At 38.3% G+C, this 24,965-nt stretch overlaps 2 protein-coding genes and 1 pseudogene across 2 annotated transcripts; 2 read left to right on the forward strand and 1 right to left on the reverse strand.

Annotated features, from left to right (window-relative positions):
* The first annotated feature begins 337 nt into the window (after nt 1-337).
* Nucleotides 338-1,291, forward strand: LOC131488596 (olfactory receptor 51F2). Its single transcript, XM_058690457.1, has one exon. It carries the CDS (start codon nt 338-340, stop codon nt 1,289-1,291), a length of 954 nt encoding a protein of 317 aa, XP_058546440.1.
* An 8,945-nt stretch (nt 1,292-10,236) lies between these two features.
* Nucleotides 10,237-11,194, forward strand: LOC131488597 (olfactory receptor 51A7-like; annotated as a pseudogene).
* A 4,807-nt stretch (nt 11,195-16,001) lies between these two features.
* LOC131486577 (olfactory receptor 51S1) lies at nt 16,002-16,970 on the reverse strand. Its single transcript, XM_058686490.1, has one exon. The coding sequence runs from the start codon at nt 16,968-16,970 to the stop codon at nt 16,002-16,004; it is 969 nt and encodes a 322-aa protein (XP_058542473.1).
* Nucleotides 16,971-24,965: the final 7,995 nt, after the last annotated feature.

The following is a 24,965-nucleotide window of genomic DNA, read 5'->3' on the forward strand; positions in this document are numbered from 1 at the left end:
TTTCTCATCATATTGTTTAAGTGTTCTACTGGGAACGTTGAGAGGAAAGGATGACTTCATTGTGATGTTTGTTGTCATCAAAGAGAAATATAGATTTAAGAAAAATTAGATGTGGAATAATTCAGGGAATCTTCTCTCTTCAATAAATGAGGAGAATCATGGAGAGAGGCTTCCAGTACTAGCAAGCTCATAAAAAACCTAAAGTACTTACAAAATCAGCAATAGTAACTCAGTGAATGTTAGAGTGCCAGAAAGATGTTCTAAGTGATGAGCTATATATTTATTATTTATATTATGTTCAGTTATTCAAATATCCCTGTCTTCTCAGTCCCTAATTATGTTGGTCCTCAATAATACCAATGCTCAACTTCTGACCTTCTTCCTGACGGGTATCCCAGGCCTGAGAGCAGCCCAGGTCTGGGTCTCCATCCCTTTTTGTCTCCTGTATGTCATCGCCCTCTCTGGGAACAGCATGATCCTATTTGTGGTCCTCCGTGAGCAGAACCTCCATGAGCCCATGTATTGTTTCCTCTCTATGCTTTCAGCCATCGACCTGAGCTTATCCCTGTGCACACTTCCTACTACCCTTGGTGTTTTCTGGTTTGAAGCTCGCGAAATCACCTTAAATGCCTGCATTGCCCAGATGTTCTTTCTCCATGGATTTACTTTCATGGAGTCTGGGGTTCTATTGGCCATGGCCTTTGACCGTTTTGTAGCCATCTGTGATCCACTGAGATATGCCACCATCCTCACCAATGCCAGGATTGCCCAGATTGGGATAAGCATGTTGATAAGGAACGTTGCTGTAATGTTACTGGTGGTGCTCTTTGTCAAGAGGCTGTCCTTCTGCCGTGCTGTGGCCCTTTCACATTCTTACTGCTACCATGTTGATCTCATTCAACTCTCATGCACAGATAACAGAATCAACAGCATCCTTGGTCTGTTTGCACTTTTTTCCACGACGGGGTTTGATTGTCCTTGCATCTTGATCTCCTATGTCCTGATCATTCGATCTCTTCTCAACATTGCCTCCTCTGAGGGGCGGCAAAAAGCCTTCAACACCTGCATATCCCACATCAGCGCTGTTGCCATCTTCTACATCCCTCTCATCAGCTTGTCTCTTGTCCATCGCTATGGCCATTCAGCACCTCTGTTTGTCCACACCATCATGGCCAATGTCTTCCTTCTCATCCCTCCTGTGCTCAACCCTATCATCTACAGTGTGAAGACTAAGCAGATTCGAAAGGCTATTGTCAAGGTCTTAATTCAGAAGCAACAATCTAATCATTAGTAATCTCAGAGTAGAGACAAAGCCATTTATGAATGAATGCCTTAGTAGAATGGTGTAATTATCCACAAATGGCCTACATGTGCTTTCAACAACCTAAACTATGCAACTTATAGGTTGTGTGATATTTGCTTAGTTTCCTTGTCAGTAATTCCACATTAATGTTGCCTAAATTTTGTTTCATTTTCAATATAAAGTGAGATGTGTATGTAAACAACTATTCATATGTGCAAGTAGTATGTGTCCTGAATAAAATGTTCGTTCAGACTGCATACGATAAGTCCGGATTTAATGTAGGAAACTTTGTTAATAAACCAATTGTTCTTTTCTAAATGATATAAAAAAGACAATTTATAATTTGATGTTTTTCTTCTTAAAATTCTTGATTAACTACAAAAATAGCCATTCTATAGAGTGAATCTTATAAGCATATCAATGCAATTCAACATTGGATAATATATAGGTAGTTCTTTTACCCTCTATTATGTGTAGGAGTATATCTAATGCACATACAAAATGTCATATCAAGTGCTCAGGATCAGTTCCTACTGCTGTTAGCTGAACATTAAAAGTTGGTAATAACATTACTAAACCCAGGAGTGAGGATTACACAGTTTTCCTAAGATTAGCGTCGGTAAGAAGGAACTCATACTCTTGGCTCTTTCTTTATCCTCATCTCTGCCATTATTACTCTATCTGTGGGCCCTCTGAATCAGAAGTAGTATAGCCAAAGCTTGCTGATATTTACACGTAGGTTCTTTCTTTCTGATTGTTGAGTTCCTCCTCTGAGATGGGTACTGTTTTGTGGATATTAGCATGAGATGCAATATGTCTACTTCAATATGTATTTCATATACATCTTCTACAGACTACCTTATCTCTTTTCTTTTAAGTTTGCTAGTTCCATTCACTGGCCAGCTATCCAAGCCCTTCAGCAAAGTACAGAAGTCCATGTATATCCACATACCTCAGACAACCTCTCTTTTTACATGAAGTTAACAACCAAGGGCACTGTCCATTAAGGGGATTTTCCTTCAGCACTCTTTTTTTTTTTTTTTTTTTTTGTGGCCTCCCATATGTGAAGGTATTGTGCTACTGTATTCTACTTCTGGTTAGTGCCAACTTGCCCACTAATCCATCCATGAACCGAGCCTGAATATTTTCCTTCTTTTCCATTAATGTATCAGAAACCTTCAGTGAGGCCATGAATGTGAATTAATGGAGAGCATCTATATATCAGTGATAAATGTCATGGGATCCTGGGACAACTATTCATAAACTTTACTTGTGCTTGTTTTGACTTTGTACTTTGTCTTCCCTACAATAATGGTGCAAACTTTACAGATGAGAGTTTTCCCAGCTCATAAATGTAATATAACCAATTATATACTTAGGAACCTGGAGAATAAGCACAGGTATGAAAATCACTGGGCTCACTTGGAGACAAAATTTGCCCAAAATTCCATTAACCATCTTACCCCAATAATCTCATACTTTAATCAAAAAAGAGCATAATGTTATGTTTGGTTGCTTATTATCAGTGAGAGATTGTATCCTATATCCAATAGTTCTCAAAGGTTTTGGGTATTCTCCTTTCCTTAATGAACATTTGTAAATGGACATAGGTCCATTTTGGAAAAGATATAGATAATTTGTATTGCATGTTTCCAGTAGCATAGCAGGTTATTTCATCAGGGACACCAAGATTCATGTTCAGTTAATGGGCTCTGGATATGTGCAGCAACTTAAATCTTTAAATAGGTGAAGCAACTTAAATCTTTAAATTTCCTATTAGGGTGGTTGATGTCAGCCTGATGCTCAGAAGCTCTTTATTTTAAATGCATGTCAATTAGCTCCCAGTTACTGTCCATTGCGCTCATCTTCAGAAACATTATCATCTATTGCAATAGGTCACTATGGGTCCTGTCACCCTGATTGCCATTTTACCTTTGCTATTCTCTACAGTAATTATATTTACCTTATGATTTTAAGTCCTTCCATGTGTCTCAGGATCACTTCATCTTCATTGTCAGTAGGGAGGCCAGTTCCACAGGGGCAGATTTCATTGCCAAGTCTAGGCTGCAGAGCATAGCAATCACCGAACTATTCAAAGATACCAAATACCCTCTTACAAATGCGTTCTTTATTGCCTTAGTGAAGGAGTGTCCTCTCTTTTCTCCCAGAGAAAATAATCATGTAATAAATTCTCTGGTCCTACATGATAAATCCGTTCTAACATGTCTACCTCTTTGAGATTTCTATAGTCTATATTTTGCAAAGAAGATCTGACATCTCTATCTAATTTGCTATAGGTAATCATCATGTTCAAGTTTCAATCAACCATCCCAGCAGTGCATTATCACAGTTGCTAGGTATCCTTGATATAATGTTAAACCTCAAATCATAGATGAGTATCCTCTGTCAATAATGTCAAATTGTTTGTGTCAAATTCTTCTCTATCTTAATTAATATTTATGTCACTAGCCACTTCCTATGCTGACTTACATCTAATACCTTCGAGATACACTCCTATAGGTATTCATTTGATTCTAGTTAGTACAATCAGGTAGGCTTTGCAATGATGTCACTGGTTAAACTATTTTCTCCCCAAATGTTAATAACATTTCCCTGCTCAAGCTTTACTGAAATCAGACTGGTTATTGGCTTTGGTACAGTGAGAAGCGATGGGGCAAGATCTTGCATAGGAAAAGCATTGTAAAGCATTGTCCTCAGGTTTGGTTTTTGTAAGGTTTCTGTATAAGGTAAAATAAATATCATCTGTAAATCTTCTCATGAGAGGGGAACTCCTTTGGCTAACATGGGATATTCAAAATTTCCAAGATTTTTAGGCTTATACACTCAAATGTTAATATCCCAGCAGTGAGGATCATACCACTTCCCCATTTTTTTATTCCCAGTATTTTTCAGTGTTACAACTTTATAAAAGAAGATTTATCAAAACTGAGCATTCAATTTGCCTTGCAGCTCTGTTACTCTTTCAGTTAAATCATGTGCTGGATTTTTAGAAGTATATGATCTTTGGCTGAAGGAGATAAAGATTTCCTTAAATGTTCCTATAGGGGGCATTCTGACTTTCACAGCATGTCCTGAGTTGTCAATTGGCTGTCCTAATCTAATCATTTTCTATTTAAGGTTTCTAATGCAGATACACAACAGTTATCCCATCTCATAATCTTTATAGTTAATGTTTTTTAGGTACAAATGAGAGATTGGATTCAATGTCCATAGTCACCATGTAACCTAACATCTCGCTTCCACTTGAATCTCATCCAACCAACCACAAGTGACAGTCATAGTAATTTTGATGCCATTGCATCTCAGGAATCATTGTAAGCCCACTGACCACTGGCAATAGAGCCTTAGTTGTCAGTTGACCATGCTATTGTAATGTGATTCCAGGGAGCATGAGTGAGGGATAGCTGATGTCAAAAAAGGAAAGACAGTGAGATGATACAAAAATTTATTATTGATTTGGACACTGCATTATCCAGACTCCAATCAAGAGACAGAGACCACATAATTATTTGAGAAGAAAAAGTTTAATAAAGAAGTAGATTAACAGGGAAGTAGATTAGCAGGGAAGTTGGCTAGTAAGAGTTAAAAGATGAGAAGAGGATATAAGGAGTAACCACCCCTCCTAGGGTAGAGATGGAACATTCAAGAAAGAGCCCTCTTCTCCTTCCTGTAAGCTTGTGAAGTTATAAGGTGTCTATTGATGAAGCTTGCAAAAAATCTTCCCTCTGGGAGTTCCAAGGAAGGTGCCAACTCTCTGAACTCTAGGTGCCAGACAAGCTTATGACTGCTGGACACTGCTGGAACTGGGATATGGATAGAGTACCCTTTATAGGATTATAATGCATTTCCATGTGAGGCTCAGGCTGGGGTAGCTCCAGGCTGCCCTTTTGGGATGAGGGTTGGGTGGCCAGCTTGCTAACTAGATAGCCCTATGTTGCCCTAATTTATATACACATACCCAGGGCTAAGGAGAAGATGTAGGAGATTCTCCTTCAGCTAGAGTGCTGCTCCATACTGTCTGGGCCTCTGGTTATGTCACTGTTCTCCCAGTGAATAGCTGGAGAACAAGCTCAGTAGCTAATTCTGGAAGAAACTGTGCACCACTGGAACCAAGCACTGAAGCAATCACACAGTGCCAAGCAATGGAAAAACAACATGTTCTGTGGGAATCCAGCCAACAAGCCACACAGAAACCAAGAAGAGAAAACCCCTTCTCCCTACAGTGTTCCTCCACTACTTTCCACTAACCAGTCTTAATAATGTGCCAGCTGACAAAAGAGAAATATTTACAGAGTCCAACACCATCATCATAGAGTAGGCAAAAGGCACTTTGGAGCTGAGAGATGGTAAATCAAGAATGAGCCAGACATCATTATGGACGACTATTGACCATTCCTGCAGACCCATCTCTGAAGCCTTATCAAATATGTCTCATGACAGTCAATCCAGGAAAATAAGGAGGGGAACATTTATCCATTGGATCACATTTACCATTGGTCAAAGTTTATCCTATGAGCTGTTAATTCCATCATACTTCCTCACATGTATGAACACCAAGTGAGTATCTGAGAATGTGTCATGACTTGGTGTCAGTCCTGGGACAAGAATAAAGAGGTGCACAGTGCAGGCCTAAGGCAAGGGATTATCATGTTCTCCCTGTGTGAAGCCAGCCAATGATTGATGAGCCCAGTTGTTGCAACAGTGACAGGACAATGAGGTCAAAGGATTTGAAGTGGTTCACTATAAGAAGCTGATTCACTACATAAACTCAAACCCTGATGTTCTGGCCTGGAGAGCTTGTAGGCTGACAGGGGATTGGTTGCCTCTGAGTGAGGTTTGAGCCATCTCTCCTGTTGAAAAGTCCCCTTGTTCTCTTCTGGTACAAGATCTACTCTCCATTTAATTCTATAAATCAGTTGGTGGCATACTTACCAACTTCTATTTCTTTACCTTTTTTAACCTCAGGTAGAGAAGGGAAATGGTTCAGAAAAGGGTTTTCATGGGCTAAATGTTTTAGAAAGGATGGAGTCAGATCCAGGACAATGGGGAAATTTCTACAAGCATATCAAGCACATAGAAGTGGTCTCAGAGAGGGCCACTGAGAGAAACTCCTTTTATTTTTTTTAAGTTGGGCTGTGGAGCTTGAGCTCATGACCCTGCGATCAAGAGCTGAGCTGAGATCAAGAGTTGGACACTTAACCAACTCAGCTACCCAGGCACCCCAAGAGAAACTCCTTTTATAGGGAATATGAATTCCCTATAATTCATAGCTTTGTACATTAAAATTGTCATATTAACAATAAAAAGAGGAAAAAAGAAGGGAAGAAATGGAGAAGGAGGGGTTGGGGCAGCAATTTGAATTGGAGAATGAAAAGCAGGAGGAAGATAATACATTTTATTTAATTTTTCACCTATATTTTCTTAGGTAAATTTGCCTTTTACCTAAATTTAGCCCTTCTAAGGACAGAGTTCTCAATGCCATGCATCCTGAAAAGAACAAAGCACTAATTTTTTTTAGTTCCAGCTGCTTTTCTTCCTGGTGATCTTAAAGCTTTCTGGACCTACAGATCAAGGAGTGTTCAACTCAGAATGATGCAGATATATGTCAAGGAACAATGGGAGGATGTAGACATAATTGAACCATGTAACTCCATTATGATCCTAGATAGATGCTAGATTAAGCATAAGAATTTATTTTACTTCGTCTAATGTTCTGACTATAATATATATTTTGAAATGTGGAAAATCAATATGAATAGGTTAAAGCCCTCTTTTCTCCACTTTTCTGCCTGACCTACTCTGATGACTATAGCTCTTACCTCTAGCACATCCTCTTTTATATTAACCTGAAGACCAGTGTGATCATTGCTGGTCTATGCAAATTGGTTCATTTATCTGTCGTTACTTTGTCTCAAGTCAAAGGTGTTTGCTAGATCTAATTTTCTGTTCTCTCTCTGAGAACCACATGTCCTCCTACAACATGCACCAGAATTATACTTTTTATTTATTTCCAATTTTCAAAGTTGAGGCTGAATAAAAATTGATAGTTCTTCTGAAATTGAGGGCCTAAGATACCAGAATCTTGTGATTCTGGGCTTTTCTTTCTCTTATGTGAGATTAAATGCCTTCAATGGCTGATAAATATGAAGGGACTGGATATAAGACAGTGAAGAAAGGAGTCAATGATAAATTTGAGAGCTTGTGACCTACCTAAATCCACTCACATTTAAAATAAAAGTAGACATTGTGATGACCAAACAGAAAATATCTGTTGGTACAATTCCACATAAGGTCTGTGATAGTCTTAGATTGAGTTTACTAAGGCCTACACTTAACCTTGGAGCCATAGCTGGATATAGGCGACCTTACCAATGTCTGAGACAAACTGTCCTCAAAGTCTGCACCTGATGTAGGAACAGCATCTCAAGCATTAATTAAATCTACAACTGTGAGTCTGAGCCTGCTCTCTGCATTTCTTGGGAGAGCAGGTTATAGATAGATGTAATGAAGCTAGAGAGTCATTGTTCCTAGGGGAGTAGGTGTCTGTTAATTCTCAGGAGGATGTGCCTATGCTAGGGAAGAGTATGAGGGTATATATAAGGATATGGATTCCCAACATGGTGCTGGAGCAGAGAAGTTATAGAATCTGGAAGAATTTGAAAACTTTTCACCCTTGCTCTGGGGTAAGGAACCCAGGAGCCTAGTAGGTGTCCTAGAGACTCAAATTGAATTTCCCTCAGTTTATTTTATGTTTCACAATGAAAACTCTGCAATTTATAGAGTTCAACCTTATGGCTTTGAAATGGTTGTAGGTAAAATGCTTCATGGCTTCTTCAGCCTAAGAGATCAAGCTGCATTTGGGACAGCATTGAAAGCTGAAAAGATTAGAGAACATATGTGGGATGGGGTACATCTTTATATTGGCATGATGGACACAGTTGAAAAGACAATGATGCCAGTAGTAACTAATTTGTTTAGTTACTTGATTTAGGCTGGCAGCTTTTCAAAAAATAACTCAGACATGGAATCTTAGAAATGACCATTTTAAGGTCACCTTTTGAACAAGAATGGATAGTGTATTATCACCTTTCTCCCTGTGAATCCCATTCCCCTGACAAGAGCCGAGTGTCACATGCACTATTGGGGTTTTTCTGGTTTAGAGCTGCTAAAAGGAGGGTTACCCAAGGTGTGAGTGATGCTGACACCAAGAACATGAGCAGGATCAAGTCCAAATACCAGAGGTAAGAACCTGAATTGGTCAGCAATCTAAAAGGTAGACATTGAATAGCCAAGAGAAATGGTAAGCCAAAAGAAATCCAAGAACAGGGAAAGAAGGACAAGAACCGTGGCCATTCTGAACGGGGCCACTAGCAATTGAATGGAACCAATGTGAGTGTTTCAAACACCTACAAATGACGACTGTCTTATGTTATTCACTACAAGGAAACCCACCACATTTGAAAGGCTGAGGTGAAATGGACACTCAGTACTGAAATATGTTCTCATCACTTCTGCATATGACACACCCTACACACCACAAATCTTACAGTCCCTGTCTTGAGTCAAGTGGAGGCAAAGGTCCTTTAAAATTTTAGTAGCAGAGAAAAAGACTAGTAAGTGTCCTCCCCTTCTTCAGTGCTATTTCCACCCCTCACCTTGTAATTTCTTCCATCTGGATACAATTCATTCTTTCTCTACCCTTGCCAGGAAATGCTCATAAACCCTCCATGAAAGGACAAATACTTGTGGCCTGGCCATTCCCTTCTCACCGCTTCTTGTGGTCTTCTAGCTGGAAGCTCACCACTTAGGGGATGATAGCTGGTGTCCGAGGAGTCCTTCCTCTGCTCCCTGAGGTGCTGTGCTCACTCAAACTGCCTCAGGCTACAGTAATGTGCTGGCATATAGTGTTTCAACCTGGAGATCTCTTGGTGATTTATGGTTCTGGAAGTGGTGTTGTATAAGACAATTAGGAGGGGATAGAATTAAAAGAATATAAGAAAGTACTGAGCATCACCCTCCATTTCCAAAGTTCTGATGGGAAAATTTTAAACATTTTGTATATTTGCTTCATGTGTTATTGGCTTCTTAAAAATGAAAAATAAAACATTACTCTTAAATTTGAAGTTCCCTTTGACACATACTCCATTTCCACCATGCTCATTGTACTGTGATTTTTTGTGTGTGTACACACATGTGCACACACATGTGTGCTTGTATGCATAATTTTCTAGTACAGGGGTCAACAAACTTTTTCTGTAAATGGCCAGGAAGTAAATATTTTAGACTTTTCAGGCCATGTATTTGTCTCTGTCCTATATGTTTTTTTCTTCTTTTTTTCTTTTGATACAACACTTTAAAATATTTTTTAAATTCTCACAGGTTGAATTTGGCTCTGCAAATTAGTTTCCCAAACTCTGTGGTAGGTCAATTTTATATTTTCACACACATGTATCATGAACAATAATATGTTAGGCCTCCTTTAACTCCTACTACTACTAGGATCTACTAGTACATCTACACAGATGCTACTGTAGCATCTGTGATTTGTATGAATATATGAGCATTGACCACATCCAAGATGTTATAGATTTTCCAGATTGCAATATGTTCCAACTTAGTTTACTTGATGCATAAATCTTAAAAAGTGGTGTTTTTTTAAAAAAGGTTATCAAACACCTTGTTGCTTCCAAGCTATAAGGAAGAAAGGTAGACTTGAAGGTCTCAAATGAATATCATGAAGAACCTATTTAAATCGACTCTGTATTTTTCTTTATATAGAAAAAGTTACATTATTGCTTGATACCTAAGGATGAGCTATACTTAATTTAACTGACAACTGAACTTACTTGTGTTCAGTACACACAACTAAGAGAATTTGTTGTTGATGTTATTTATCTACCAGGAGCATATAAATGAGAGACCTATTTGTAATGTTTTCTCTTAATACCAGAAGTTGAAATCTCCACCTTCCTGTTGGTTGGGATCCCAGGGTTTGAGAGTGTACACATTTGAATCTCCATCCCCATCTGCTTTATGTACCTCCTGGCCATCCTGGGCAACTGCACCACCCTGTTTGTCATCAGGACAGAGTCTTCCCTGCATGAACCTATGTACTATTTCCTCTCCATGCTGGCCCTATCTGACCTGGGCTTGTCTTTGTCTTCTCTTCCCTCTATGCTGAGGATCTTCTTGTTCAATGCCATGGAGATTTCTGCTGATGCATGTATTGCCCAGGAATTTTTCATCCATGGATTCACAGGCATGGAATCCTCAATGCTCTTGATCATGTCCTTTGATTGCTTTCCAGCCATTTTCAACCCTCTGAGGTATAATTCCATTCTTACCAGCTCCAGAATTTTGCATCGTGGGCTGATATTTGATATTAAAGGCATTCTACTAGTTCTTCCTCTTCCTTTCACTTTAAATAGACTCAGATACTGTAATAAACACCTGCTCTCACACTTCTACTGTCTCCACCAGGATGTCATGAAACTGGCCTGCTCTGACAATAGGGTTAACTTTTACTATGGTCTGTTTGTCTCACTCTGCATGATGTCAGACAGTGTTTTCATTGCTGTTTCCTATGTGTTCAACCTGAAGACTGTATTGGGTATTGCATCCCATGGGGAGCAAGTTAAAGCTCTTAATACCTGCGTGTCCCACATCTGTGCTGTGCTCATCTTCTTTGTGCCCATCATCACCTTGGCTACCATACATCACTTTGCCAAGCATAAATCCCCTTTGGCTATGATTCTGATAGCTGATGCATTCTTGTTGGTACCACCTTTGATGAATCCCATTGTGTATTGTGTAAAAAGTTGGCAGATTAGAGTAAAAGTCCTGGAAAAACTGAGTCTAAAGTCTAAATGATGGGGCAGAGGTAGAAGTTCCATTTTCTCTACAATAAATTGTCTTAGGAGCAGGGCAATATTTCTTTCAAAGAGGAGATATTTCCTTTTACTTCATAGCCCTTAAATGATATTAATTAATTCGTTAATCAATCAATCAATCAATCAATCCCTAAAGGGGACCTAATATACCACAGCAAATCTGCTTTTAGGGAAGAGGAGGCCTGCATTTCATAGTGTATGTAGGAATGCTTTTGTTATTGCTTGGGGGATTGATGGCATCTATCCTCAGGTATGAATTATGAGCAAGAATCCAGAGGAGCTTCTAAGGAGGAAGTATGATCAGTGGCCCTAAACTGTGGTGGGTGGAACTCTGCAAGGTTTTGGAGCAATTTAGCATCTTCATATTTGCTTCCCTTATTTAATTCCTTTTTTGTGATTTACATTAAGCCCTTTATAATGTGTCTAAGTTGGCTTAAGTATGTTTTTTTCCTTGCCACTTAAAGTGTGGTCGAATGTTCAGTGGCAGCAGTTTCACCTGGAAAGTAACTAGCTGCAAGCCTATTAAGTCAGAATCTGCATTTTAGCAAGATCTTAGATGATTTGTATGAACATTAATGTTTGAGTTGAAAAAAAACCTTTTTGGGGCAATGTGAAAAGGGAACCTAGAGAGTATGTCTTCTGCTGAAGCCAAATTGGGGAAATTGTGGGAGGAAATTATAGGTGGTAATTGGCATTTGGCAACATTTGTAGTAAAAGCAAGGGGCTGAGTCCTCGGAGCACAGTGGACGGAGACCCAGAGACATCTCCAACATCATACATATGTCTTTCTTATGGACTACATTGTGAATTTCTACAACGAAAGAGTTGTGAGTTATTCAACTTTAGAAGTCTCCTCACAATAAAATTCCTTGTTCATAGTATGCACTTGGTAGATGTATATCAATTTGAACTGAAAGAATAGTTGAAAGTTTTGCTGGGGTGGGAATTCAGGGGTGAATCAGGGCAGTTGTAACCTAGACTCAACTCACCTCTGCACTTTCTGCACCTCTTACCAGGGAGTTAACATTGTCAAGAGATATAAGGGTCCTTTGTGAGAGACAGAATTTAGGGCAGCCCATAATGCCTTTAGGTAAAATAATAGCTGTCAAGCCACAACACAGAATCTGCACCACTGTGGCCAAACAGACCTTGAAACAAGTTTCTTATCCAAGCCTCCCTGTATCCACCTATCATCTCCTGGCCCTGTAAATGGAGCCAGATTAGAGCCCTTTAAAGACATCCTATTAAGAAAGTGTCAACAAAGAAGCTTTAGGAGCTACAAGGACGATGCCATCTTGATTTAGGGGATCAGAGTCCAGGGCCACTATTAATCAATGAGAAATAACATAACTCCAGACAGGGGATTTAGAAGCCAACCCATAGAAGAAAGGGTAAAAAGACCCTATCAGGGATAACATGTCCTCTAAACCATTTAGTGTGATAATTTAGTCCTGCAAGGGAGGTGGCAAGATGACTAAAAAAGCTCAAGACCGAGGTCAAGACTCAGTCCTCTGGTTTCAGCTCTGCCATTTCCTGGCTATGTGACCTTGAGAAAATTACTTTCTATGTGTTGTGTATTATATTTCATATTTACTTTGAAATTAAAGGAGATAATTCCTTCTTTCTTCATTGTCTGAATTAATATGTTAATCTTTTTAAGAGCCATACAATCCAAATATGGTCTTCAGACGGATTTGTTTAGACAAGATAGTGTTTAGATGAGTTCATATAAAAAATAGAGATTTATGAGTTATCTTAAAAGTAGGAAGATATGGCAATACTAGGCCTACATTCCCACATGGAAAAACTCAGTAGGAACACACTGAGAAGTGTTGGCCCTTATACAGGCCCCACTACTCACAGTCTGAGTATGTGTTTGCTCCATTTACTGCTATCATGACCTTGTTCTTCTAGGTATTTGAACTTAAGATCTCTGTTACAAATTCTTTTTTTTTATGTTTATTTATTTTTGAGAGAGAGGGAAAGAGAGAGAGAGAACACATATAAGAGAGTGTGAGAAGGGGAGGGGCAGAGAGAATGGGACACAGAGAACTCAAAGCATGATCAACACTGTCAGCGCAGGACTTGAACCCATGAACCCTGAGATCATGACCTGAGCTAAAATCAAGAGACAGATGCTCAACTGCCTGAGCCACCCAGGCACACCCCCATTAATGAATTATTAATTGCTTTCTCATCCTCATCCCCACCTCTCTCTCTCTCTCTCTCTCTCTCTCTCTCTCTCTCTCTCTCACACACACACACACACACACAGGTTACAGGTCTGGAGTCTTTGTTTAAGCTTTGTTTAGCAGTGGGACCAACCCAGAAATCTGGATTTTGCAAAGCTTTTCCTGGTTTTCAGTTTCAATCAGCTCCCCTGTATCACTGTTACATTTTATTTACAATTGTAAACATTCCTGCTAATACCTCTTATGCCCCTGTGTGCTGTTAGAGGAGAAAGATTTTCCTTCAAATCTGTCAGGTGATTTGCAGAGACAACAGTGCCCCCTGACTGGCCAAGAGTGGTAATACCAAGCACTTGGCACTTGAAAACTGACAGAATTGAGTGGATGTGGTCCCTGACCAGGAGAGAGCAGTGGAGCCCCTGCCGTGAAAGAGTTCTGTGTTCCCTGAACTACTAAACACAGAGGTTTAGTTCATCTTCCCTGACTTACACAGGCCCATGCAAAAGTGCTTTCAGCAAATCCCAAGTTGCAGTTTTCCTTCTCTAAAATGAGGTTGTATCAGCCGAAAGAATCTTCCACCTGTAAAGTTCTTTATTCACATTGAATATACATACAAGGTGTAACTACAGTTATTTTTGACTTCATTAATTCCAAATAACTATGATTTATTGAATATCTCTTATGTTCAGACACTATGATAAAGGGACGTGATTTCATGCAATCCTTATTATACCTATTTTGTAAACATAAGAACAGCTGTTGCCAAATGACACAGGAAGTAGTGAAGTGAGAATTCAAAACTAGGCTTGTGGGACTTCAAACTGTTTACATCATTCTGCTGTCAGTAAATAAATGAGACTCTGGGGGTGGGTGCAGCAGGGAGGAGGAAATGGTAAACTTTGGGAAAAGCAGGGTTTCTCAGAGACCCCATTACTGTTGCCTCAAGACCAAGCTGTTTCTCTGTTCAACAATTAAAAAAAAAAGTATTTTATAGCAGGGGCTTTTTATTAAGCAAATCTGAAAATAAATGCTGCCTTTGCAACTAATTTTATATACTTTAAACATTCTGAAATCCTCAGTCGCAGTATTCTCATTTGTGAAATGGAAATACTAATTTTCTAATTTAGTAAGAGGATATATAATATACCTTGCAGAGAAACTTGGTATCAGATGAGAATATAACTGTTCTGCCTTGCTGGAATGTATCCTGATAGATTAGTATGGGTTCTTGTTTTGGTACTAAGTGGATCCAATTTGCTACTTTCATTTAGAATGCATTTTTCTATAATCACAATAGAAAAAAGATGTTTCTATATCAGAAAATTGAACAACACATTAAAGCAGACAATTATAGTTATATTAGTGGATGCTGAAAAAGCACTTAATAGGGTTTATTGAGTAAGCTTATTAAAAATTAGTAAAATTGGAATACACATAAATTATTTGAATATTTACAAATTACCCAAAGATCTTGCAGCCAACCATTGTTCTAATAAGTGAACCACTAATGTCACTTCTGTTAAAATCAATAACAAGATTTGAGCGTTCACTTTCACTGTTATTCTTTCATAACAGGCTGGAGATTCCAATGAGTTAAATAAAGTAAAATGAAATAAGTTGTATGAATAGTAGGAAAAACCTACCAGTCACCTATTTTTACTTATAAATGATAAATATAAATAAAATCCAAAAATAAAAAGCTATATAATTCATATGATAATTTGGTAAAATATATATTAATGCAAGATAAAAAATGATTTTCCCCAATCTAGCATTATGGATGTGGAAATAGAATAGAGAATTATTTTATTTATAAGAGCAACAAAATCATATAATTAAAAACTATAGAAATAAATTTAATTAAGCAAATAATTTTATTGAAAAATTTAAAAAGGTATTAATAAGTGAAATATCTATCATATATTTTTGGGTGTGAAAGTTTATCATCATAAATGTTAGCTTACACTTAATCTATAAAAATAATGTAATTCTTGTTAGGATTCCAAAGCTCTTGTTTGTTTCATGAGAGGGGGATCACTTTATACCACATATTAACAAGTCAGACTATGAGCCTACATTAATAGATCAGTGATATGTGATTATATCCATGACACATATATCAAAATCCATAAAAAGATCCATAAAGCAATGTACACACACACACACACACACACACACACACACACACACACACGTAGAGTGCCATGGAAGGTTTCTGTGTTCTCATTTCTCTGCTGTGTAACTGTTTAACTCCTCCAGTTTCCTCAGGCATTAGGGTACAGATGTGGTGGGGAAATTAACAAAAACAAAACAACAACAGACACACACTTGGGTGGTTGTGACATGACTTAGATCCTGGACGTTCTATGCCACAATCTGTAGTGTAACAGTGGGTAGACCACTGTCGCTCTCTGGAGCTTGTAAGTTTACCTTAATAGACACACTCACACTTGCAAGGACAGGCAGATACATCCATGTATATGTGCTTATGTGTGCCTGAGTGACCATTTCATGCATTTTGAACTGAGTTCTTCATCATGGAAAAACTACTTTTGTATCAGGTAGTTTTAAGCCACCAACTGTGGAGGGGCATCCTCTTCACGGAGCACAACCCACCTTCCTGGGCTGTAGTCTCTTGACTATTCTCTCTCTAATCTCCTTCATCTTGACACTGTAGAGAATAGGATTTATCAATGGAGGAAGCAGGAAGTGGACATAGGAGAGAAGAGTATGGGCAGGCTGAGATATTGGCACTCTAAGATGGTCAATGAGGGCAAGAAGGATCATGGGCATGTAGAAGAGGAGCACAGCAGAGAGGTGGGCAGCACAGGTTTGGCCAGCCTTCCAGCGATCCTCACTGGATCCCAAACCTTGCAAGACTCTGCCAATTAAGCCATAGGAGAAAAAAATAAGCAGAGGGTCTAATCCCATAACTGACAGAACCACAAAGAGGCTATAGATTGCACCCCAACCTCCAGGGCAGGCCAAATGGGCTATATCTGGGTGCAAGCAGTAAGAATGGGTCAGGACCTGTGGGAGGCAGTAGGGCATGTGGGCCAGGAGGAATGGCAGGGGCAGATGGAGACCCAGGCATCGGAAAGCAATAGCCAGGCAAATCTTGCTAATGACATCATTGGTGAGGAGCGTTGGGTAGTGGAGAGGGCGGCAGATGGCTAGTGCTCGATCTAAGGCCATGGCGAGCAACACAGAGGACTCCATGACAGAAAAGATGTGGACAAAGAACATCTGTAGGAGGCAAGCCGAAGCAGGGATAGCATGAACGCCAGCAAAGGCAAGACCCAGCAGGGTGGGCATCAGGGCTGTGGCCAAGCCAACATCAGACACGCTAAGCAAGAAGAGGAAGAAGTACATCGGACGGTGCAGGGTGGAATCCAAGGCAATGATCCAGAGAATAGTACCGTTGCCCAGGGCAGAGAGAAGGTACATTGTGATGAGTGGTATTGTCCACCAGGAGGGTGCAGCTGACAGACCTGGCATGCCCACCAACAAGAAGGTGGGGGCCATTGAAGTGTTATTGGGGACTGCCTGATTGGGGAATGTTGACATAGTTCAGGATCCCACTTTGAAGTCTGGAACCTGAAAACTGATTAGAAAGATTTACTTAATCTTTTGACACATTTGCATAATGCTATCTAAAGCAGCCTGCCTCCTTCCCCAGCCCCCAGCATACACTGGCTTTCACATTCCCTCCCAGAACACACAGACATTCTAATATCTATGCCAAAGTCATCCCATGTCTTGGCAATTTTTCTAAAGCTGTCCTCAAATCTGTTTCTCTCCCTAAATTGTTTTTCCACTTTCCTTTAACCCTGCTTTTCTTACAGCTTTTTCCTAACTCATAGCCCTCCCTTAATGGCAAACATCTGTGAGAGGGTCTATACTGTTATAAACACTTTTTCTGCTCCCCTCAACCCCAGGCATTCTGACTTCAGTTCCCTTTAAGTGCTCTCAATAAAGTCACCCTTTACACCTTTAGTATTAAATCAAGGGGCACTCATATTTCCTAAACTGATGTATTTCTCAATGAGCTTTGACTGCTACAAATCCAGTTTCTCCTTTTCTTTCTAAGTTTACCTTTTGAAGCTAATTACTTAGTTCACCTTGCTGTGTCCCATTCAGGGTATATACTGACATTAAAAAAATTTTTTTAACGTTTATTTATTATTGAGAGACAGAGAGAGATAGAGCATGAGGATGGGAGGGGCAGAGAGTGGGGGACACACAGAATTTGAAGCAGACTCCAGGCTCTGAGCTGTCAGCACAGAGCCCAACGTGGGGCTCAAACTCACCAACTGTGAGATCATGACCTGAGCCGAAGTCGGATGCTTAACCAACTGAGCCACCCAGGCACCCCTATATTGACATTTTTGACAGATCTTAATTTGGCCCTCTTCTTTTTCTTCAGTGGTAGTATCTAGTCTTATGACTTTTAACTCTGTGGACTAATGAATTACAATTATATCTCCTAGCTCATTCTATATTCGTCTTATCCTGGAAATCTCCACTCTTATGTCCCATTTATTTTAAATTCAAATAATCCCAAAAAGATCTTCACAAATGCATCTTAAAACTTTTTCCAGCTTCCTCAGTTAGGAGACAGTGGTGGGAAAATCACAATGACAAAAGGGAAAAAAAAAGAAGGAAGAAAGAAAGAAAAAAAGGGAACATATATTGGTTCCCTACATCAGTTTGTGGCAAGACCACTCACCAGTTTCCCGCAATAAAAGCCTTACAATTAGCCTACTTCACATATAATATCCAAATATTATTCATAATTTCAACAAGTAATACTGAGCACACACTGTAGTCCTATCTCTTTCCCTCAGTCAAATGCCCAGAAAAGTTAGAGCTGAAATTCCAGACAAAAGTACCATGAAATTGTGATCTGGGGAAAAGAAAAAATAAAGACATGTTGAGTTATGTTCTTAGGGGAATAATATGGATGTAAATTAACTCCAAACACTTATTTAAAAATTCTAAATGTATATATCTTAAAATATGAAATTAAACATTTTAAAATTAAATGTAAAACTTTCAAAGTATAAGGGAAAATAAATGAAACAAAGATCTTAATCTAACAGAAAACATTTAAAGAGGAACGAATAGGAACAGATATTTATTTGTAGTGTGATTGAGTGAGGAGGTTGAAAAATCCTCTCTCACAAAAAGCAAGTATAAAACTGGTAAAATGGTCAATAACACCGTTTTAATACCATTCATTCCTGAATGAAGCCCATTCATTAAAGCTACAGAACTTTGGAAATAACTCCTATGGTAAAGACATTCTGGCCTAGGGCTGCCCTCATTATCTCCACTGTCTCCAGTTCTGTCAGAGGCAGGAGACAGGGAAAGCTGAGGGCTTTGTTCCAGTTGCCTGAGCTAGCTTCCTTGATTTGGAGCTTGTCGGTTAGTGTGGTCATCTTGGTGGCCAGCAAGTAGGGATGGCCCAAGGCTCTACTAAGTTGGTATTCCTATATCAGAAAAGTTCTCAAATCAATAACGTGAGATTCTACCTTAAGTATTTGTAAAACAAAGAACAATCAAAACTCAAAGTAAGTACAGGTAAAGTAATTCAAGTAAAGAGCAGCAAAATGGAAAATTGAAAACAACAGAGAAAATCAATAAAACCAAAATTTGTTCTTTGAAAAGATGGACAAAATTGAAAACTCTTAATAAGCATGGATAAAGAAATTGTGGTTTATATACACAATGGAGTACTACATGGCAATGAGAAAGAATGAAATATGGCCCTTTGTAGCAACATGGATGGAACTGGAGAGTGTTATGTTAAGTGAAATAAGCCATGCAGAGAAAGACAGATACCATATGTTTTCACTCTTATGTGGATCCTGAGAAACTTAACAGAAACCCATGGGGGAGGGGAAGGAAAAATAAAAAGAGGTTAGAGTGGGAGAGAGCCAAAGCATAAGAGACTCTTAAAAACTGAGAACAAACTGAGGGTTGATGGGGGGTGGGAGGGAGGGGAGGGTGGGGGATGGGTATTGAGGAGGGCACCTTTTGGGATGAGCACTGGGTGTTGTATGGAAACCAATTTGACAATAAACTTCATATATTGAAAAAAAACTCTTAATAAGCCTTACAAAAAAATAAAAGACATAAATTATCAAGATCAGGAATATAATAAGGAACATGATTACTGACCTTACAGAAACCCAAATGATAATAAGGGTATATTATAAACAACTATATGCCAGCAAATAGGTTAAATAAAAAAAAAAATCCAAGGAAGACATAAATTGCCAAACTGACTCAAGGAAAAATAGGAAATCTGAAGAGACCTATAACAACATAAAGAAATTCAAATACTAATTTAAAAATTTTCTACAAAGAAATCCCAGGTTCAGATGGCTTCATTGGTAAATCACAGGAAAATTCAGCATAAAAACAAATACTAAATGTTTCTCAAACTTTTTTTTAACAGGGGATAGTTTTATAAAATCCAACTCATTGTAGTCCCCATGGTGAGATTAGTGATTTTATAAAGAAATGAAGGACCAGAGTTCTCTTTACCTGATGAGGATAGAATAAGAAATTGTCCTTCTGAGGGACAGGAAAGAGTTCTGACCAGGAAAAACTGAGCTGGAACCTAAAATTTGGACACCTTAAATTTCAGGTTGTGAGGAACCAATATATGTTGTTAAAAGTGGAAAAAAGAAAAAAAAAAAAACTCATTCTAGGAGTATGGTGTGACCTTAATTTCAAAGCCAGACAAAGATACCACAGGAAAAACAAAAAAACAAACCAAACTATAGACAAATATCTCTGAAGACATACAAATTATTAACATAATAGCAAATCAAACTCAACAACATATAAAAAGAATTATATACTTTGATTAAGTGAGATTTATCCCATAAGGGCAAGGTTGGTTTTACATTTTAAAATCAGTTACTATAATATGCCATATTAATAAAATAAAGACCAAAACTTCATAGTCATCTCAATAGACACAGAAAAGGAATTCATCAAAAACCTCATTCATGGTAAAAACTTCACAGAATAGAAATAGAAAGGAACTTCCTCAATCTGATAAAGGGCATCTGTGAATAAACCTATAGCTAACATCGTACTTGACTAAGATTTAGAATGAGGCAAAGTTATCTGCTTTGGTCACTTCTGTTCAACATTGCACTGAAGATTCTAGGTAATACATTAAAGAAAACAAATTAAAGTGTCCAGTTTGGTAAGGAAGTTATAAAATGATCTTTATTTACAGATGACATGAATCTATACATAGAAAATTCTAAGGGGGGCGCCTGGGTGGCTCAGTCGGTTAAGCGTCCGACTTCAGCTCAGGTCACGATCTCGCGGTCCGTGAGTTCGAGCCCCGCGTCAGGCTCTGGGCTGATGGCTCAGAGCCTGAAGCCTGTTTCAGATTCTGTGTCTCCCTCTCTCTGCCCCTCCCCCATTCATGCTCTGTCTCGCTCTGTCTCTCTCTGTCTCGAAAATAAATAAACGTTAAAATAAAAAAAAAAAAAAAGAAAATTCTAAGGAATCCATTGAAAAAAACCTAAAACTAATCAATGAATTTTACAAGGCCATTGCATGCAAATTCAAGATACAAATATCAATTGTATGTTGATAAATAGCAATGAACAATCTGAGAATAAAATTGAGAAAATAATTTTATTCACAATGCATCAAAAATTTTACTAGGATTAAATTTAACAAAAACATACTATCATACACTGAAAACTTTGAAACAATGCTGAAAGAAATTAAAGAAGCTCCAATATAGTTAAAATATTTATAAATATGGAAAGTTTAGGCATCTCTCAATTACCCCCAAATTACCTGTACCTTCAACAGTATTCCTGATAAAGGGCCAGAAGCCTTTTTGTATAAGCTGATAAGCTTATCCTAAAATTTTTTTGGAAATGCTATGGGACTAGAAGAGCCAAAATGATTTTGAAAGAGAAAAAACAAAGTTGGGAAAGTTACACTACCCAACTTCAAAACTTACTAGTCAAGACAGGGAATGAAAACAGATGTACAGACCTATGGAACAGACTAGAGAGCCTGGAAATGAACTCAAGTGTATATGGTCAACTGATCTTCAACAAGGATGCCAGGAATGTGCAATGAAGAAAGGAAAGTCTCCTTAACAAATGGTATTGGGAAAACTGATATCCATATGCAAAAAAATTAAATTGTATGCATATCTTGTACCATACATAAAAATCAATTAAAAATGGATTAAAGATATTTATTTATTTATTTATTCATTCATTCATTCATTCATTCATTCATTCATTTATTTATTTAATATCATTTATTGTTAAGTTGGCCAACATACAGTGTGTAAATGTGCTCTTGGTTTTGGGGGTAGATTCCTGTGATTCATAGTTTACATACAGCACCCAGTGCTCATCCCAACAAGTGCCCTCCTCAATGCCCATCACCCAGACCTGGAAACATAAGAAAACATAAGGGCAAAACTTTATGACATTGGAATTGACAGTAAGTTCTTATATATGAACATAAAAGCACAAATAACAAAAACAAAATTAGACAAATAGGCTACATCAACCTTAAAACTTCTGCACAGGAAAGAAATAGCCAACAAAGTGAGAAGCCAACCTACAGAATAGGAGAAAATATTTACAAATTGTATTTGACAAGTGTTTAATATTCCAAAATATATGAGAAACTCCTACAAGTCAATAACAAAAAACAACTCAATTTTAAACAGGCAAAAGAACTAAATAGACATTTTTCTAAAGAATACATACAAATGGCCGATAGGTATATGGTAAAATGCTCAAAATCACTAATCATCAGGGAAATGCAAATCAAAACCATAATTAGATATCACCTCACACCTGTTAGTTAGGATGGATATTAGCCAAAAAAAAAAAAAAAAAAAAAAAAGATAATAAGAGTTGGTGACGATGCAGCCACTATGGAAAACAGTATGGTGCTTCCTAAGAAAATTAAAAAGAGAATTATCAGGGGCACCTGGGTGGCTCAGCAAGTTAAGTGTCCGACTTTGGCTCAGGTCATGATCTCACAGTTCGTGAGTTCGAGCCTTGCGTTGGGCTCTGTGCTGACAGCTCAGAGCCTGGACCCTGCTTCAGATTCTGTGTCTCCCTCTCTCTCTGCTCCTCCCCCACACATGCTCTGTCTCTCAAAAATAAGGGAACATTAAAAAAAAGAGAGAGAATTATCATATGATCCAGCCATGCTGCTTTTGAGTGTATATTCAAAAGAATTGAAATCAGGATGTTGAAGCATATCTGCACTCCTGTGTTCACTGCAGCATTATCCACAATAGTTAAGATATGAAAGCAACCTAAAGGTCCATCAATGGAAGAATGGATACATAAATTATGGTATATACATACCATGGAATATTATTCAGCCTTAAAAATGAAGGAAATCCTGCCATATGCTGCAACATGGATGGATCTGGAGGATAATATACAAAGTAAAATAAACCTTGTTGTTATAGAAGGACAAATACTGCATGATTCCATTTGTATGAGGTGTATAATAGTCAAACTTATAGAAACAGAGAAGAGAATGGCAGCTTCCAGGATCTGGGGTGGGGGGAGACAAGGAATTACTGTTCAATGAGTATAAAGTTTCAGTTATGTAAGATGAATAAGTTTTAGAGATCTTCTGTACAACATTGTGCCTATAGTTAACAACTTAACATTTTGTTCAGAGGCCAGATCTCATGTTAAATGTTCTTACAACAACAACAACAACAACAACAACAAATCATCACGACAACAACAACATCTCATAACAATAGTACCCTATAGGGGTTGAAAGATAAAAGAAAGAATGGGACAGAGTGTCCCAGAATGGGACAGTATTTGCAAACTTGTATTACTGAAAAAAGTTTAAATTTGGAAGAAAGAAACAAATAAATAAGAAAGAGATGGGTGATCTAATGTAAGATCTAGCAAAATATGAGGTGTGATTTTATATAAGACTTTATAGAAATGCTAAACAAATGTATAATAAAAGCAATCTCATTGGTTACTAAGATAAGACATATTTTATAAATGATAAAACAGGGATGCCTGGGTGGCTCAGTCAGTTAAGCGTCTGACTCTTGGTTTCATCTCAGGTCATGATGAGGTTTGTGAGTATGAGCCTCATGTTGGGCTCCACACTGTTAGCTGTTAGTGTGGAACCTCCCTGTCTCTCTGCCCCTCTCCTGCTCTCTCTCTCTCAATACATAAATAAACTTAAAAAAACATTTTTTTACCTGTCATGTGGGATAAAATAATAAAATTTGATAAAATTATATGCTGGAAAAATATTAAAAGACTACTTTTAAGTTTATTTATTTTTAAGGGAGATAGAGGAACAATCAGGGGAGGGGCAGAGAGAGAGAGAGAAGGAGACAAAGAATCTGAAGCAGGATGGGGAGCCTGAACCCTAGAACCCCAAGATTATGAACTGAGCCAAAGTCAGGCACTCAACCAACTGGGCCACCCAGGGGCTCCTTAAATGACTTAAGCCTTAATCAAGGCTGTCAACACTGTAAAACGTTGTAGCTCTTTTGGGAGCAATTTGGTGCATTTCATTAAGATAAGAAATTTAGGGGAGGCTTGGTGGCTCAATCAGTTAAGCGTCAGACTCTTGATTTTGGCTCAGGTCATGATCTCACAGGTTTGTGAGTTCAAGCCCCACATCAGGCTCTGCACTGACAGTGTGGAGCCTGCTTGGGATTCTCTCTCTCCCTCTCTCTCTGCCCTTCCCCTGTCATGCTCTCTCTCTCAAAATAAACTAACTTAAAAAAAGTAAGACATTTACGTAATTTGGCAATTCTAGTTCTTGATATATCTATCAGAAAGAAAGACCCATATGCATGAAGAGGCATAAAATAATTTCGTCTGCAAGAGGACAAAAGCAGAGTTCTGCATAATTCTCATATTAATTCTGATAACTAATTAATCAGAAAAACAGTCATGGTGCATAGCAGTCTCAACAGTTAAGAGTAAAGATATATTGTTGAGTTAAAAATATGCATAATGATTGATCCATTATAGTATTATATATGTTTTAAAAGCCTCCTAACACTATACCCCAGACAGCTACATTTGTACATAAGTGCCTAGAAGTCCTGGACAGATTTGCATTACTTGATTTGATTAAAGTAATAATGACTGGGGTAAGGGACTAACAGTGAATTGAAGATAGGATTAAAAGATGACTTTGGCCTTGGGGTGCCTGGGTGGCTCAGTCGGTTGGGCGGCTGACTAGAGCTCAGGTCATGATCTTGTGGTCTGTGAGTTTGAGCCCTGCATTGGGCTCTGTGCTGACAGCTCAGAGCCTGGAGCCTGCTTCTGATTCTGTGTTTCCCTCTCTCTCTGCCCCTTCCCTGCTTGCTCTCTGTCTCTGTCTCTCTCTCAAAAATAATAAACATTAAAAAAAAATTTTAAAGATGACTTTGGCCTTAACCCCAACACTTTTCTAATATTAAATGAGTAACTATGCTTAGTAAACTCCATCGCCTCATCTCAGATTTTTCTTCCACATCCACTTTTACTCATCAAAGGTGTT

This window comes from Neofelis nebulosa, chromosome 10 (genome assembly GCF_028018385.1).
Source record: "Neofelis nebulosa isolate mNeoNeb1 chromosome 10, mNeoNeb1.pri, whole genome shotgun sequence".
Taxonomy (NCBI): domain Eukaryota; kingdom Metazoa; phylum Chordata; class Mammalia; order Carnivora; family Felidae; genus Neofelis; species Neofelis nebulosa.

Bases quoted from the DNA above. Each gene is read 5' to 3' on its own strand.
- LOC131488596 (XM_058690457.1), top strand. From the start codon at position 338: ATGTTGGTCCTCAATAATACCAATGCTCAACTTCTGACCTTCTTCCTG.
- LOC131486577 (XM_058686490.1), bottom strand. From the start codon at position 16,970: ATGTCAACATTCCCCAATCAGGCAGTCCCCAATAACACTTCAATGGCC.